Source organism: Tupaia chinensis, unplaced genomic scaffold (assembly GCF_000334495.1).
Source record: "Tupaia chinensis unplaced genomic scaffold, TupChi_1.0 Scaffold144899_1, whole genome shotgun sequence".
In the NCBI taxonomy this organism is placed as follows: Eukaryota; Metazoa; Chordata; class Mammalia; order Scandentia; family Tupaiidae; genus Tupaia; species Tupaia belangeri.
In genome coordinates this window covers 4522910-4539902 of record NW_006204759.1, presented here as the reverse complement: position 1 = coordinate 4539902, position 16993 = coordinate 4522910, and the positions used below count along the sequence as shown (strand labels likewise).

Below are 16993 nucleotides of genomic sequence, written 5' to 3'. Positions count from 1 at the left end.
TTTGTGTTCGTCATTTTGGTTAATTACTGGAAGATGGTGGTTCTGGCCAAAAGGGCCCACCATTCTACTGTTAATATTTATTTATTTATTTTAATTTGACCAGAGAGGGACAGAGCGAGAGAGAGAATGGTAAAGTGAGAAAGCAAGCCTTCTGGTCTGGGGCTTGAACCATGGTCAGCTATGTAGGAGTCCAGCACTTTAACCACCATGCCACCTGCTGGCCCCAAGATCTCTTGTTTTATAGTTTATTTTTTCCATGAGTGAGACAAGGATTCATACAGAGAGAGCACCCCCTCCCCAAGGTCCTGTTGGTGCAGTTCACCTCAAGCCTCAGTCATTTCCAGATCATGTGGGTGCACCTGAAAGACCTAGGGAGGTCTCAGTGCAAACCCTGACCCTTCTCATTTGGGCCAGCATTGCAGAGCTGCACCACTGTCTGGCTCATATCATCCCTTTTGTCTGCACTTTGTTGGTATAAAGGTCTCAAGATTCATCCAGAATCAGAGTATGTGATTGTGTGTTTCAGTTATTCATTCCTCTCTATTGCGTATTCCATTGTTACAAAATGCCACAATTTTTCATTTACCTATATATATATATTTTAAATTTTGCTAAAGAGTTCATGCCCTCACCAGAGAGATGAGATGGGCTGGGTGGGGCGGCGGCAGGAAGTGAGAAAGCACCCCTTAATGAGGAATGGTTATGCCATAATCTCTTCCCCTCCATCTCTCTTTCCTTCCGAGATTTTACGTGCTCACACACACGTGCCCAGTATGTTTCTCAAGCCGCTGGGTGGCTTGAGAAACTGTGTGGTCAGCCACGTGGGATCCAGCTGCCAAAATACCACACCACAGGCTGGCCACATTAACCTACTGATGGGCAGTTCTGTTTTTTTCTGAGCTTTGACTTCTAGAAATAAAATTACTATGTTCAATTGGGTAGTCTTTCTGCAGACGTGTGGTTTTGTTTCTCATGGGTAAATATCAGGGAGTTTCTTCTTCTTTTTTTTTTTTTTTTGGAGAGGTTTTTGCTATAGGGCGCGTGCGCTCGCCAGACAGACAGAGAGAGACATAGAGACAGAAAGCGAAAAATCACCCTCCAGGCGGGATGGCCACACCACAGTCCCTTCTCCTCCATTCTCCTCTTGGGATCTTGGGCACGCACACATACGCGCCTGGTGTGAATTTAAGCCACCGTGTCCAGGACCAAACCGCGGTCGACTACGTGGGAGTCCAGCGACATAGCCATTACACCAAGTGCTGGTCACCCTGAGTTTCTTCTTTTTCTATTTTGCCAGAGGGTGTGTGTGCTTGCCAGAGAGAGACAGAGAGAGGGAGGTACAGAGAATGTGCCTCCTTTGGTATGGTATGGGGCATGGTTGTGCCACAGACCTCTTTCCTCCATGTCTCCACCCCGTCGGCATGGAAACACAGGTACCCAGTATGTTTCTCAAGCTGCTGGTTCTGGAACCCCAACTGCAGGGTCAGCTGTGCGGGATCCAACTCCCTTAACCACCAGGCCAGAAGGCCAGCTTCCAGCCGAGTTTCAAACAATTGAAAAAACTATAATGAATATTTGAGGGTGGTGTTGATGATCTCATTAGACAGGAATAAGCTGTTTTAACAAAATAGGGCTGTATGAAAGGAGTAGTATGTGTTTTGGCATTTTTGTCTATTCTGTACAAATAATGTGACCTACATCTTTCTACTCATTAAGATGACTACTTGAGACCAGCAGTTAGCATAATGGCTATGTCACTAGACTCCCACGTAGTCGACCACGGTTCAAGTCCTGGACCTGGCAGCTTAAACTCATGCCGGGCGCGTGTGTGTGCGTGCCCAAGATCCCAAGAGGAGAATGGAGGAGAAGGGATTGTGGTGTGGCCATCCAGGGGTGATTTCTCGCTTTCTATCTCTCTGTCTCTCTCGGTCTTTCTGGCGAGCGCACGCGCCCTATAGCGATAAACCTATCTTAAAAAAAAAAAAAAAAAAAAATGACTACTGAGATATTTGACCCCATCTTAAAAAAAAAAAAAAAAGAAAAAGATGACTACTGAGATATTAGACCTGATTTTCAAAGTGTGCAAGCACACACATACAAACATGCACGCATATTGACACACCAATATAGCCAATAAAAAAAATGAGATACATGTGTATTTTTAGCCTCCCTTTTTTTAGAATTATTTATTTAATTTTATTTATTTATTCATTGATTTTAATTTGACCGGGGTGGGGGGGAATTAGAAAGTAAACCACCAGGTCCAGGACTCAAACCATGCATGGTTGGCCACATAGGAGTGTCCAATGCCTTAACCACTACACCACCTAATGACCCTAGCCTACATTTTTGTTTTTGTTTTTAAATATGCTTGGTATTAAGTATCTTCTTATGTTGAACATAGATCTATATATTTTAGTTGCTATAACTATTTCCTCTGTGTATATGTGTAGATAATATATGTAAAATAACTTATTGAATTCGTGCTCTGTCATTAGACTCTTAAGAATTTTCTTTCAGTTTTTTATTATTAAAAGTAATACTGGGGGAATCAGCAGTTAGCATAATGGCTATGTCGCTGGACTCTCACGTAGTCGACCGTGGTTCGCGTCCCAGACCTGGTGGCTTAAAACTCACGCCGGGCGCATGTGCGTGCGTGCCCAAGATCCCTAGAGGAGAATGGAGGAGAAGGGATTGTGGCGTGACCATCCCTCCTGGGGGATGATTTCTTGCTTTCTGTCTCTCTGTCTCTCTCTGTCTGGCTGGCAAGCGTACACGCCTTTTTGCTATAGCAAAAAACCTCTCCAATAAAAAAAAAGTAGTACTGGGACCAGTATTGGCGTAATGTTACCTTGCTGGACTCACACAAGGCTGGCTGACCATGGCTTGAGTCCCAGACCAGTGACTTGAAGTCTCCAGTCCTGAGGAGATTGGAGAAGGGATTGTGGTGTGGCCAACTCCCTGGGGATTGACTTCTCACTTTCTGTTTCTCTGGTTTCTCTGGCAAGTGCACGCTCCCTATAGCAAAAATCTCTCAAAAAAAGTAATAATGTAGTCCACACCTTAGGAGTAAGAATAACAGCCCAGAACAAAGATCGAAACTTAAATAAAGTTACCCTAACAAAAATAATCATAATACTGTGCTGGGACCATCAGAGGAAGTAGCGGTTGTGTTGCCGAACTCCTACGTGGCCGACCACAGATTCAGGTCCTGGACCCGGAGGCTTGAAAAATCACACCGGGCACATGTGTGTGCATGCTCAAGATCCCAGGAGGAGAATGGAGGAGAAGGGATTGCGGGTGGCATGGCTATCCCCCTGGGGGTGATTTATCACTTTCACTCTCACTTTCTCTGTCTCTCTCTCTCTCTCTGGCAGGTGCCCATGCCCTAAAGCAAAAACCTCTTTAAAAAAAAAAAAGTAATATTATGCTGAATCTCTTAGTAATACATTTCTCTGTATTTGTCCAGTTATTTTTGTAGGATAATATTCTACATATGTAATTGCTGTATAAAAGATTATGCACATTTGAAACCTTTGCTACTCTGGGACGGAAATGTACTGTAGTTTAAATTAGTATTTGTTTATTGCTAAGGTTCAATGGCCAGTTTTGTTTATCTTTATGAATTACCTATATCCGTTGCACGGTTTTCTACAGGGAGTCCACCTTTTTATTTTTCAGAGCCTTCTGTTAGGACATTCCCTCTTTGTGATATTTTAAAATACTTTCTCCTCTTACTTTAGCTGTATTATATCATTACCAAGTTCACTTCGTCAGCCACCATCCCATACAAAACTCGTTGTTTTACTGTGGTCAGATGCCGCCTTGACTGCTGGGTCACCATTTCCCGTGACTGTAATCTCTCTCTGGGTTGGGTATAGCATCGATGATTTGTTAGCCTCCTTTTTTAGGCGTCTCTCAGGAAAGCCCACGTGTGTCATGCAGTGCCTTTTCAAAGTTTCTGTCTCCCTTATTTCTTTAACCAGATGCCAACCCTGAGGTGACAATGACAATGCTTCGCTGGATCTATACGGATGAGCTGGAGTTCAGAGAAGACGATGTGTTCCTGACTGAGTTGATGAAATTAGCGAATCGGTTCCAGCTACAGCTCCTTAGGGAGAGGCAAGTTGTGGCAGATCCATTCAGTTATCTCTGAGGGAGGGAGCCTGAGCTTTAATTATGCCGAGCTCTGAGAAAGCAGCTTCCTCTGCAAATGTAAATAACTTTTACAAGGTTTTCTTTTAAAGGCCCATGACGGGGAAAGAATTGATCTCCCTTGCTTTGTGTTATCTTGTAAGCTAAGTTTTGCCAAAACTCTTATGATGGAACCAGCCAAAGGCATAATGGTTATGTCGCTGGACTCCCTCCCATGTAGTCGACCATGGTTCATCTTAAAAGTCATGCTGGGCGCGTGCATGTCCAAAATCCCAAGATGAGAATGAAGGAGAAGAGACTGTGGCGTGGCCATTCCCCCCAGGGGTGATTTCTTGCTTCCTATCTCGGTTTCTCTCTCTGTCTTTCTGGCGAGTGCACTCACCCTATAACAAAAATCTCTTAAAAAACAAAAACAAGAAAACCTCTGTGGTATTCTCTTTTCCTTCACTTGTCTATTGCTTAAGATCACATGCTTGTGTAAACAGATAAAATGAATATGAAATAATGTAGTCCAGGGTCCAGCCCCTCCGCTTTCTCTCCTGTTCTATTTCCTTTGACATTTTATTCTATTTTCTGGTAAATGTAGTTGAATGACTTCCTTGGTCATATTATCTTTGTTAGCGACACTAATGCTGAGTACCTGCATGTGGTTATGGCTCAGTAAATTTCATAGCTGGTATGTCTCAGCTTTTAAGTTACTGCTTTCAGGTTCTTTTTTTGGGGGGAGGGTGGCGGTTTGCTATAGGGCGCATGTACTCACCAGAAAGAGAGACAGAAAGTGAGAAATCACCCCACAGGTAGGATGGCCATGCCTCAATCCCTTCTCCAGTCTCCTCTTGGGATCTTGAGCACGCACGCACATGCGCCCAGCGTGAGTTTAATCCACCAGGTCCGGGACTCGAACCATGGTCGACTATGTGGGAGTCCAGCGACATAGCCTTTACACTTAACTGCTGATCCCTGCTTTCAGGTTCTTCTTCTTCCTTTCTTTTTAAAATGATCATAATCTTGTTTATATTACATTGAATCACGTGTAACTTTAGAGTGTATTACATTTCTTTTTCCAGAACCTGCTTTCAGGTTCTTAAGGAGATAGCGTGCTGTGTTTTTTATGTGGCATTTTCTCCATTGCTCTCACAAGTTGGCATTTTAGAACAACAGAAAACACAGTATTCACTGAAGGCTGTCAAGCACAATGCCTGTGAGCCTCTGTTAGAGATGTGGCTCTCGGTAGTCATCGTGGTGACGGAGTGACTTTTTACATTGCCCAGTGGTGTTTCGTGTTCTCTTGGGTGCGCACAGAGACAGCTTTTCTCCGGGGTGGGGGGTGGGATGATCTGAGCCATTGGAAGCATGTTGCTGTTGCTGTGTTGCTCTGAAGGCACCCTGACAAGACTTTGCTACCTAGAGCTGCTCCCTTCCCTGGGATTGCCCACTGTGTCCCGCAGGAATCTGGTTCTTTGTTACTGCAATTGATGTGAGTTTGAGTGCATTTGATCTAAATCCAGTTCAAAACAAAACAAGGGGAACCAGCAGTTAGCGTAATGGCTATGTCGCTGGACTCCCACGTAGTCGACCACGGTTCGCGTCCCGGACCCGGTGGCTTAGAACTCACGCTGGGCACGTGTGCGTGCGTGCCCAAGATCCCGAGAGGAGAATGGAGGAGAAGGGATTGTGGCGTGACCATCCCCCCTGGGGGGTGATTTCTCGCTTTCTGTCTCTATGTCTCTGTCTGTCTGGCGAGCGCACGCGCCCTATAGCGAAAATCTCTCCAAAAAAAAAAAAAAAAACAGAGACCAGCAGTTGGCGTAATGGCTATGTCGCTGGTCTCCCATGTAGCCGACTGCCGTTTGGGTCCCAGACCTGGTGGCTTAAATTCACGCTGGGCGCGTGTGCGTGTGTGCCCAAGATCCTGAGAGGAGAATGGAGGAGAAGGGATTGCTGCGTGGCCATCCCCCCTGGGGGGTGATTTCTCGTTTCCTGTCTCTCTGTCTCTCGCTTTCTGGTGAGTGTGCACACCCTATAGCAAAAACCTCTCCAAAAAAGAAAAAACACCAGGCATGTGTGCATACATGCCAAAATTCAAACAGGATCAAGAAATGGAAAAGGAATTGTAGCATGACCATGCCCCATAGGAGAATGCTTTCTCCCTCTTCCTCTCTCTGTTTCTTTGTCTCTCTCTGATGAGTACACATGCCCCTTAACAATTAAGAAAAGAAAAAAAAAAGAATAGAGCCTAGAAATAGACCCCCACTTATATGGAAACTTGATACACAAGAGAGATTGCATGGACTTCTCAATGCCTACTCTCTGCTGCTACATTAATTAGTTTTTAGCAACACAGACTTTTTTTTTGGAGAGGTTTTTCGCTATAGGGCGCGTGCGCTCGCCAGACAGACAGAGAGAGACATAGAGACAGAAAATGAGAAATCATCCCCCCAGGGGAGATGGTCACACCGCAATCCCTTCTCCTCCATTCTCCTCTCGGGATCTTGGCCACGTACGCACATGCACCTGGTGTGAGTTTTAAGCCACCGGGTCTGGGACTTGAACCGTGGTCGACTACGTGGGAGTCCAGCGACATAGCCATTACGCTAACTGCTGGTTCCCAACACAGACTTTTTTTGACTGAATATACCAAGTCAACATAGGGAAAGTTTGATCATGATTTTAAATAAGTAAAAATTATCTCCGATTTAAAAATTCATGATTCTTACTTAATTGTTTGTTAAAAGTTGAACATGAGACAGACCCAGTGGTTGGTGTAATGGCTATGTCGCTGATCTCCCATGTAGTCGACCGCAGTTCGAGTCCTGGACCTGGTAGCTTAACTCACACTGGGCGCGTGTGTGTGCGTGCCCAAGATCCCGAGAGGAGAATGGAGGAGAAGGGATTGCTGCGTGGCCATCCCCCCTGGGGGATGATTTCTTGCTTTCTGTCTCTCTGTCTCTGTCTTTTTGGCAAGTGCACACGCCCTGTAGACAAAACACTAAAAAAAAAAAAACAGGCCCAAGATCTACAAGGGGATGTACTCTTGAGGTTTTCCAGTTCACTCTTTCACTCATTCATTCACTTGTTTGTTTTGGTAAGAGTGACACAGGACCGATTTTTGATTGATTGCGATTTGGGTCTTTATATTGGTTTACAGATTTCCTGAACTTTCTCCCATTGATCTTGTTAAACTTGATTATCAGTTTGATCGCTTTGGAAAAGATACCCTGGGGTGGGAGTAGGTCAAATTGTTGTAATCCGAGGTAGTGGATTCTTCAATGAAAATGTTTGTTGTCTAGTGTCTGACGAGGCTTCGTAGCTGTCAACATTACCAGCTGCTCAGTTTTGTGCTGTTGACTGTTGTGGGTTTCTTAAGAGCTGGGATGGACCTAGGAGCCAAGGGGAGTGTGGCTTTGAGGAGGGTGCAGAGTGCCCACTGCTGCTTGCAGGAGTAGTTACACATCTGCGACCCAGTAAGCGAAAGGACTCTGACAGTCACGTGCGTTCAGTGTGAGGCAGGTGTTGCTCAGTTTTATCATACTGGGAACTTGGTGGGGACCAGCAGATGGCGGAATGGTTACGTCCCTGGACTTCCGCATAGTCGACTGCGGTTCAAGTCCCAGACCCGGTGGCTTAAAACTCCTGCCAGGCACATGTGCCCAAAATCCTGAGAGGAGAATGGAAGAGAAGGGATTGTAGCTTGGCCATCCTCCTAGGGAGTGATTTTTCGGTTTCTGTCTCTCTCTGGCAAGTGCACACACCCTGTAGCAAAAATCTCTCAAGAGACTATTTAGAGAGAGGAATCTTGGTGGTTTTGGAATTCCTTTACCAGTTTGATGAAAAGGAATGATTTTTGATAAGTATTATCAGGGAAATACTCTTTATATTAAAAAAAAGAAAAGAATGTAAACTAAAAGACAGTTACTGTGGAGGCTGGGGAGTGGTAGAATGTGTTGCTCTGCCAGGCTGACCCCCATGAGAAGATGTTGGGTTTGCATCCAGAGACCTCCCTGATTGCCCTGGGTACACATGTGCCTCATGACCCGGGGCTGGTTGAGGCTGGGGGCGGATCACAGTGTCAAGATCCTGGTCGGAGGTGCTGTCTTTGTCTCTACCCTGGTGGGGGTGCTGTCTCTGTCTCTCTTGCTCATGGAAGAAATAAATATTTCTAAAAAGGAGGGATAGCAGATGGCATAATGATTATGTCTCCCATGCACTCCCATGTTCTAGTCCTGTACCTAGAAGCTTAAAACTCATCCTGGGTGCCTATGCATTCATGCCCAAGATCCCGAGAGGAGAATGGAGGAGAAGGGATCGTGGCGTGTCCATCCTCCCTGGGCCGGACGTTGATTTCTTGCTTTCTGTCTGTCTGTCTGTCTCTCTCTCTCTGGCAAGTGTACACACCCTATAGTGAAAATTGCTCTTTAAAAAAATTAAATAAATACATTTATAAAAAGCAATAGTTAATAGTAAAGTATTTTTCCTGAATATAAAAAATATAATACATGTTCAGTATTTGGAAGATACATAAAGAGAAAAAAAAAAAGTCATCTGTAATTCAATCACCATTCACCTTTTGATATTTTTCCTTTCAGTATTTTTCTTTTAAAAAAATATATTTATTTAATTCCATATGTTGTTATTATTTTTTAATTTGACCAGAGAAAGACAGAGAGAGAAAGGGAAAGGGAGAAAGCCAGCCGCTGGGTCTGGGACTCAAACCATGGTCGGCCGTGTGGGAATACAACACCTTTAACCACCACACCACCTGTCAGTCCCCCTTTCAGTATTTTTCTATGTCTCACAAACACATAAAATTGATATGAAACTAAACGGAAGTTTGTGGGATACTTAAACACATACTTGGTTGTTGTACTTTTTTTCTTTAACGTTTATTTATTTCTTACGTGAGAGAGAGACAGAAACAGAGAGACAGGCACCCCCAAATGTGTCTTCCTGCCATGGTCCACCCCTAGTCTCAGCCGGGATGTCCCACGTGCTCAGGAAGGTCATAGAACAGGAACCCAGGAAGTTTCCCATGTCGGTACAGTTGTGTTTTCACTACGCCGCTGTCTGGCTTGATTATTGTATTTTAAAAACTAACTTCATTGTGTTTGTGCTCTAAAATTAAAAGCATATATTATTAACAAAAAATTCCCTTAAGGGGCCAGCAGGTGGCATGGTGGCTAAGGGTGCTGGATTCCCACATGGCTGACCACAATTCAAGTCCTAGACTTGGCAGCTTGCTTTCTCACTTTCCCTCCTCTCCGTCTGTCTTTCTCAGTCTCCCTCACTCTGTCCTTCTCTAGTCAAATTGAAATAAATACATAAATAGTTAAAAAAAAATTTGTTTTAAAAATTCCCTTATGAGACCAGCAGTTAACGTAATGGCTATATTGCTGAACTCCCATGTAGTCAACTGCGGTTTGAGTCCCAGGCCCAGTGGCTTAAACTCACACCAGGCGCGTGTGCGTGTGTGCCCAAGATCGCGAGAGGAAAATGGAGGAGAAGGGATTGCGACGTGTCCATCCCCCCTGGGGGGTGATTTCTCGCTTTCTGTTTGTCTGTCTCTCTCTGTCTCTATGGCAAGCACACGCACCCTATAGCAAAAATATCCACCCCCCCAAAAAAATTCCCTTTAGAGAACAGTCTGTCTGTCTTACTACTTTTCAAAGAGGAGATATAAACTGAGAATCTAAATTTTTAAATAAGATTGCCTATTTGTTTGTGTAAATCATGTCAATTACTATTTATAGGCCATGCAAATGGCAAGTGATACTCTGGGGATTCTAAAACGGGTGAAAATGAAGTATCTGCCAGTGCTGATAAAAAATCTGTCTTCATGAAACATATCTGAGTCCCTTGGTGCAGTTCTCAGACTCCCACTATAAAGTGCTTTAGTAACGTGCTCTGCAGATGGAACTTGGTACTCGCTGAGGTCACGCTGTGTGTGAGACTGTCTCGTGTTAGGATGGCAAGACCATGAATATGTCTTAGCAAAAGTGGCAATAGTTTCATATATCTGAAAAGATTTTTCTCCAGGAACGACTGATTTCTTAGCTGAGGTCGGAGTCCCTCTGTCAAACACTGCTGTGGTGTGGTACAAGTTTGGGGAGACCACGAGTACAGAAGACTGAGGCTCAAAAATGTCATGCTGCCGGGTCCGGGACTCAAACTGCAGGGTCCGTCATGTGGAATATGGCTGCCTTAACCACCAGACGGTGGAGCAGTCCACGCCTGCTTTTCTCTCCTCGTGAACAACACAGATTCCCTGACCCTCTAAAGCGGACTCTCATCCTGTTTCAGAGAGGAGACAGGCACAGAGAGCTCAAGCAGTTTGACCCCGGTTCAGTGGATCTCAGCTCAGGCCTTTCCTGTCAGTTCATTTCTGTCTCTCCAATGGTGGGAGGTCAGGGAATTCCCTTGAAAATAGAGCAGGCCTGTCCTTGAGGTGAGCCTGGTTCATAGGAAGGTGTGGAGGCGAGGGAGGCGAAGGACCTTGCCTTGGCCTTTTTCTCTTCATACATGAGCCTGGTTTCCCACAAGCTCCCGGAGGTGTCCTGGGCTTCTGGGGAGAGGAGGCCTGGGTCTTCCCAGCGCTACATCTCCTGGGATAGGGAGTGTGTCCGCTTGTGCTCCCGTGCGGGGCCTGCGTGCCGCTCTCTCTCCCTTCACGTAGTTGATGTTCTCTCATTAGTGACTCTGAAAGGGTCATGTTGCTGCTGTTATCTGGCTTTATAGGGACATCCTTTGTAGCCAGTTTTTCTGTCTTAGTGAATTATAGTTTGACTCTGAACCCAATTGTTTACATTATAAACATTTTGGGTGGACTTTTTTTTTTAAGTTTTTACTATAGGTCACTTGTCCCCACACTGGCCAGGATGTGGGGGAGAAATCACTCCCTGGGTGGTGGCCACACTGCAATCTCTTCTCATCTGGTCTCCCCTTGGGATTCTGGGCATGCCCATATGCACACCTAGTTTGAGTCCCAATCTTCAGTGAGCGCACATGCCCTATAGCAAAAATCTCTCTCAAAAAAAAAAAAAGAAAAAGGAATTTCATCTATCATTTCTCAAAAAAAAAAAAAAAAGAAAAAGGAATTTCTTCTATCATGTGTTTGATTTTACAATTACTTGTGTATATGGTCAGCAAATTTTTTATAATTACTTTTAAGACATTTGGGAATTATGCTTAATACATTTATTGCCAGGTTATTTGGATTCCAGCCAAACTGAGGAATATATATCATAATAAAAATTCTAGTTTGTTTTAATTAAATAAGGGAGCCTACCGACTTTGCCCAACTTGACATCATAATATTACTGGACATAGCCAGACAGAACACAGATTATTGGCTTAGTTTGTTCGTCCAAGAATTAATTTGTCCTAATGATATTGTTTATCGTAAATATTCTCTTGCAGATGTGAGAAGGGTGTGATGTCTCTGGTGAATGTCAGGAACTGTATTCGCTTCTATCAGACTGCGGAGGAACTAAATGCCAGCACCCTGATGAACTACTGTGCAGAAATTATTGCAAGTCATTGGGTGAGTGAAAGACAGAGAAGTGTGGACAGAGCATTCATCGGCAGGCAGAACAACCACGCGCAGGACCTGGTTCCATGGAAGACTACTTGGTAGTAACCAGGTTTTCTCTTGGTAGAAAACTAAAGGATAATTAGTTGAATGAAATGATCTAAAAGATGGTAGTTCTTTGATTTCAGAGGAGGGGGCAGCAGATAGCTCAGGTCCAGAAGCAGGCTTGAAAGAATTGACACCTGCCTTTGTCCTCTAGCTGTGGAAGCTGCAGCCATGCGGTGGGTGCAGGGAGCTGCCATGGGGCCCCCAGTCCTATAGTCAACCACAGCTCCACGTCTGGGCTGTCCCTTCCTTTTGCCATCAAGCTGAGAGCATTAAGTTTAGCTGTGCCTTTCTTAGGTGTAGTTTTCATCAAAAAAAAAAAACAAAAAACTTTTCTTAGGTGTAGTTTTCATCAAAAAAAAACAAAAAAACAAAACACAGTCTTTACATTTTTTGTATGTTTGTTTTGCATTGTTAAAAAGTCAGTGTTGAGACCAGCAAATGGCTTACTGGTTACGTTGATGTACTCCCACATGGCTGACCCCAATTCGAGTCCCAGACCCAGTGTTTGAAACTCATGTCGGGCATGTGTGCATGGGTGCCCAAAATCCCAAGGAAAGTGGAGGACTTGAAGGGATGGTGGCATGATCATCCGCCCTTGGGTGGAAGTGTTTTCTCACTTTCTATCTCTCTAGCAAGTACACACACCCTATAGCAAAAATCTCTTCTCTAAAAAAAAGAGAGAATAAAAAAGGCAGGGTTGGGACCAGCAGTTGGCATAATGTCTATGTCGCTGGACTCCCACATAGTCGACCGTGGTTCGAGTCCCAAACCTGGTGGCTTAAACTCACACCGGGCGCATGTGCATGCGTGCCCAAGATCCCGAGAGGAGAATGGAGGAGAAGGGATTGAGGCGTGGCCATTCCCCCGGGGGGGGTTTTTCGCTTTGTGTCTCTCTGTCTCTCTCTGCCTGTCTGGTGAGTGCACGCGCCTTATAGCAAAAACCTCTCCAAAAAAGAAAAAAAAAAAAAAAAGGCAGGGTTAATGCTACATCTTATAAACTAGTTTCTGCAAGTCATTTGGTATTCAGCAACATCGTGAGAAGAGTCTTAGTGTTTCAGAAATGTTGTCTAATAGAACTGGATTTCTTTTTTAAAAGAGATTTTTGCCATAGGGTGCATGAGAGGGAAAGTGAGAAATCATCCCCCAGGGGGATGGTCATGCCACAAGTCCTTCTCCATTTTCCTCCTGCCATCTTGGGCATGCACGCACACACACCCGGTGTGATGTAACAGGTCCACCATCTGCTGGCCTCTAAAAGAACTGTATTTTAAAGAATTGAAAGAGGAATGGTAACCTTTCTGCTAAAATAGGTAGAAATACAGAGATCTGCCATAGTAGAGACCGCTATGACTCAGTGGAATGAATTTTGCAAGTCCCAATGGATTCTGTACTCGCTAACTTTGGAGTACTAGGGAGAGAGGACTCTTTGCGAGTGGTGGAGGGCTGCCTCATGGCTCAGTTCTTCCTGGGTGTCGGCATCACTTGGGGAGGTGTAAGGGTGCTGCAGTGGAGCGCAGGTTCAGGAGGCAGGCCTCTTGGTTCTACACTGAGCTTGGCCATTTACACTCTATCTGCACTTGTGCAGGTCACTTAGCCAGTTTATGCTTTATCTGTGAAAGGCGGATCAGTTGGGAAATGTTAGGCCTTTACCACATTTTGAAGGCTTAATAGATGACAATTGTGGGCCCAGTGGCGTGATAGTTAAAGTGACCAGATCTCACATAAACAACTGCGTGGTTCAAGTCCCAGACTGGTGGTTTGAGAAACATGCCAGACACATGTGTGTGCATCCCCAAAACCCCAAGAGGAGAAAGGACTGTGGTATCCCAAGAGGAGAAAGGACCTGAGGGGTGTGGCTTCTCCTTTCTCTCTCTCTGGCAAGTGCACTCAGTCTTTTGCAAACTAAAACTAATTGTTGTTGGTATTATTAATATTGATATCTGTTTTGCTTTTCACTGTTTTTAATCCTTAGGATGATTTACGAAAGGAAGATTTCAGTAGCATGAGTGCTCAGCTGTTATACAAAATGATCAAATCCAAGACAGAGTACCCGTTACATAAAGCTATCAAAGTGGAGAGAGAAGATGTGGTCTTCCTTTATCTGATTGAAATGGATTCACAGGTACTATTGCTACTTTTTCCATTTTTCATACTTTTTCCCCCAACACTGGAGTGCACCTACTTTTCTCTGTCGTGTTTTCTACTCTTCGGAGCCATCACTGGCATAGGTCTTAATGTACATCTTTCTGTTAATAGTTTGCTTAAGGTTGGGCCAGCAGATGGTGAAGCAGTTATGTTGCTGGATTCCCATATGGCTGACTACAGTTCAAGTCCCAGACCTGGTGGCTTGAAAATCATGCGAGGCACATGTATGTGCATGCCGAAATTCCGGGAAGAGAATGGAGGAGAAGAGCTTACAACGTGGCCATCCCCAAGGGGATAATTTCTCACTTTCCCTCTCACTATCTCTGTCTGTCTCTCTCTTTCTCTCTCTGGCAAGCACATGTTCCTTGAGGTAAAAAACACTTCAACATAAAAAGGTAATCTGGGCCTCTTACACAATATTGCACTCTTCAGAGTTCTTTCAGTCTCACTACATTGCTCAATTCCAAAGCATCTTTTACATTTTTGGTAGTTGTTTTAGTAGTCTTTAAATTCTAGGTGCTCCATTCTATACCATTTTTCTTTCTTTCTTTCTTTTGTTTTAAATTTGCTATAGGGTCCATGCACTCACCAGAGGGAGAGAGAACGGGAAAGTAAGAAAGCACTCCCTGGGGGAGTGACCACTCTGCAGTCTTTTCCTGCACTGGCCTTTTGGGACTTGGCATGCACACACCCTGGAGTGCCTCTAGCTGCTAGGTCTGGGACTCCTACTGCACGGTCGGCACATGGGGTCGAGCCGCTGTGACTCCCACACCTCGTAGCTGGCCCTCTACGGCTCTTACGTTACAGTTCTGTTGCTTGGAGACTTAGTATAGGCAACACTGGACTATTACCAAGGTGTCCGTAGGCTTTGTTTCTTTCCTGACGCTCTAGGCAAGAATCCATTTCTTGTTCATTTGGGCTGTTGGCAGAACTCAGTTTCTTGTAGTTCTAGAGGTGAGTCCTCAGTTTTCTTGCTGTGAGCTGTGAGCCGAGGACCTTTCCACCTCCTAGAGCCCCCGCATCTTAGCTCCTGGCTGCCGCCGCCATCTCAAGTCCGGCAACGTGGGTTAAACCCTTCTCATGTCACATCTCCCTGGTCTCCCTTCTGCTTCCCTCTGTCACTTTCTTTCTTTTTCTTTTTTAGTTTTTGCTATAGGTCATGTGCTCACCAGAGTGAGACAGAGAAGGAGAGAAAGTGAGTAACCACCCCCTAGAGGGATGGCCATACTGCAATCCCTTCTCCATTCAGGATTTTGGGCACATGTGCAGATGCGCCTGGTGTGATTTTCAAGCCACTGGGTCCAGGTCTTGAACCATGGCGTCAGCAATGCAAAATCCAACCACCTTGACCTCCATGCCATCTGCTGCTCTTTCCTCCTCCACTCCCCCACCACTCCCCACTTCCAGTCTCTTTTAAGGACTCTTCTGATGAAATAGATTGGATCCTCATAGGTAATTCAGGATACCCTACCATTTTGAGGTTTTATTCTTAATCACATCTGCAAAAAGTGCTTTGCAATGTAAGGTGATATATTTACAGATTCTGGGGTTCAGGACATGGACTTCTCGGGGACCACACTGCCTAATAAAAGAAATGCAGTTGCTTTCTATTGCTTTTTAAGTTTCTCAAGTGATTCACTTTTTTCTTTCTTTTTTTTTTTATCGTTTCTTTTGTCCACAGAGAAGGGGAGGCAGACAGGTAGGCAGGCAGGCAGCCCTGACAGGGTTTCATCACACCGCCTTCTTCCCCCAGTCTCCCTGCCAAGCAGGCACACACCTGGCATGCATGTTTCAGGTCTACTTAGGACTCGAACCCATGGTAGTCCATGTGGCTTTCGGCAACACAGGTCAGCACACTACCACCTGGGCCAAATGCAGTTGCTCTTGACAGAGGAAGAGGAAGTCTGTTTCACGCTGGGTATCCAGTGTAGGGAGACAGACAGCTAGGGGGATTCAGTGCTTGGACGGCGACAGCCTCTCGTGAAGACAGTAGCTGTTTTCCGTGAAGCTCTCTGCGTGGAAAGCTCTCTCAGCACTTGTGCCCTGCAGCGCTCCGTCTCCACGTCCCCGGGTGTCTTGTCTTCCATGTTGTGTATGTGTGCTCTGTGATCTGCCTTCATTCTGTGCGCTCTGAAAGCATGTGTCCCGAGGAGTTCTGATAGAAGTTTCTGGACGAAGATGGACGTGGGAAGTAAGCAGCGTTAAAGCATTAACGTGTAATGTTTCTTTAAGAGATAATGTTTTAGGGTCAATGTGGGGAAAGTGAAGATAGGTTGTGGCCCAGCCATGGTAGTGTGTGTTGGTAAGACACTGTGGGAGGCCAGAGTTGATTCCCAGTCCAGCCTGGAGGCTGTGTGCATGGCGTGTGTCTGTAACCCCGTAACTCAGGAGGCTGAGGCCAGAGCCTCAGGACCTTGAGGTTGGCCTGTCCGAAGATGAGCCAGGCATTGAGGTGTGTGCCTGTAGTCCTGGCTGCAAGGCTGAGGCTGGGAGATGGGACAGTGAAGCCCTATTTTTTTAAATAAATAAATTTAAGAAATAGGTTGTGTTCTGTAATTACTGGGTGCTAATGTACAAACTTACTGTGCAGCTCCCGGGGAAGCTGAATGAAGCGGATCATAACGGAGATCTTGCATTAGACCTAGCCCTGTCACGACGACTAGAGAGTATCGCCGCCACGCTGGTTAGTCACAGAGCCGACGTGGACATGGTAGACAAGAACGGCTGGAGCTTATTACATAAAGGAATCCAAAGAGGTAGGGGACAGCGTGTTACGTGGTTTTCTCTGCAGGCAATTTTATTTTTAACCAAGTAATTTTTTCAAGTCTCTGACCCTATTCTAGAAATTCCCAAAGGCTTCCTGAATCTACTTGCAGGCTCCCTGATTTAGAATTTGTAATCCTTGGGTCAGAGGAGGGTTTGGAGATCTCTTGCTTATACCTGATTAGTTTGGCTTACATGGTGCCAAGAGGCCCCACAAAAGAAGTTGGTACTTTGGGAAATATATATATATATATATATATATTTTTTTTTTTTTTTTTTTTTTGAGAGAGAGAGAGA

At 45.0% G+C, this 16993-nt stretch overlaps 1 protein-coding gene across 1 annotated transcript in view; it reads left to right on the top strand.

The window, feature by feature from the left end:
• The window catches only part of ANKFY1 (ankyrin repeat and FYVE domain containing 1), a 118640-nt gene that overhangs the window by 50579 nt on the left and 51068 nt on the right, over positions 1 to 16993 (top strand). The window contains exons 4-7 of the mRNA XM_006167603.2: positions 3987 to 4122; positions 11569 to 11692; positions 13761 to 13910; positions 16524 to 16689. Coding sequence (XP_006167665.1) covers positions 3987 to 4122; positions 11569 to 11692; positions 13761 to 13910; positions 16524 to 16689 — 576 coding nt within the window. The remainder of the gene's footprint in view (positions 1 to 3986; positions 4123 to 11568; positions 11693 to 13760; positions 13911 to 16523; positions 16690 to 16993) is intronic.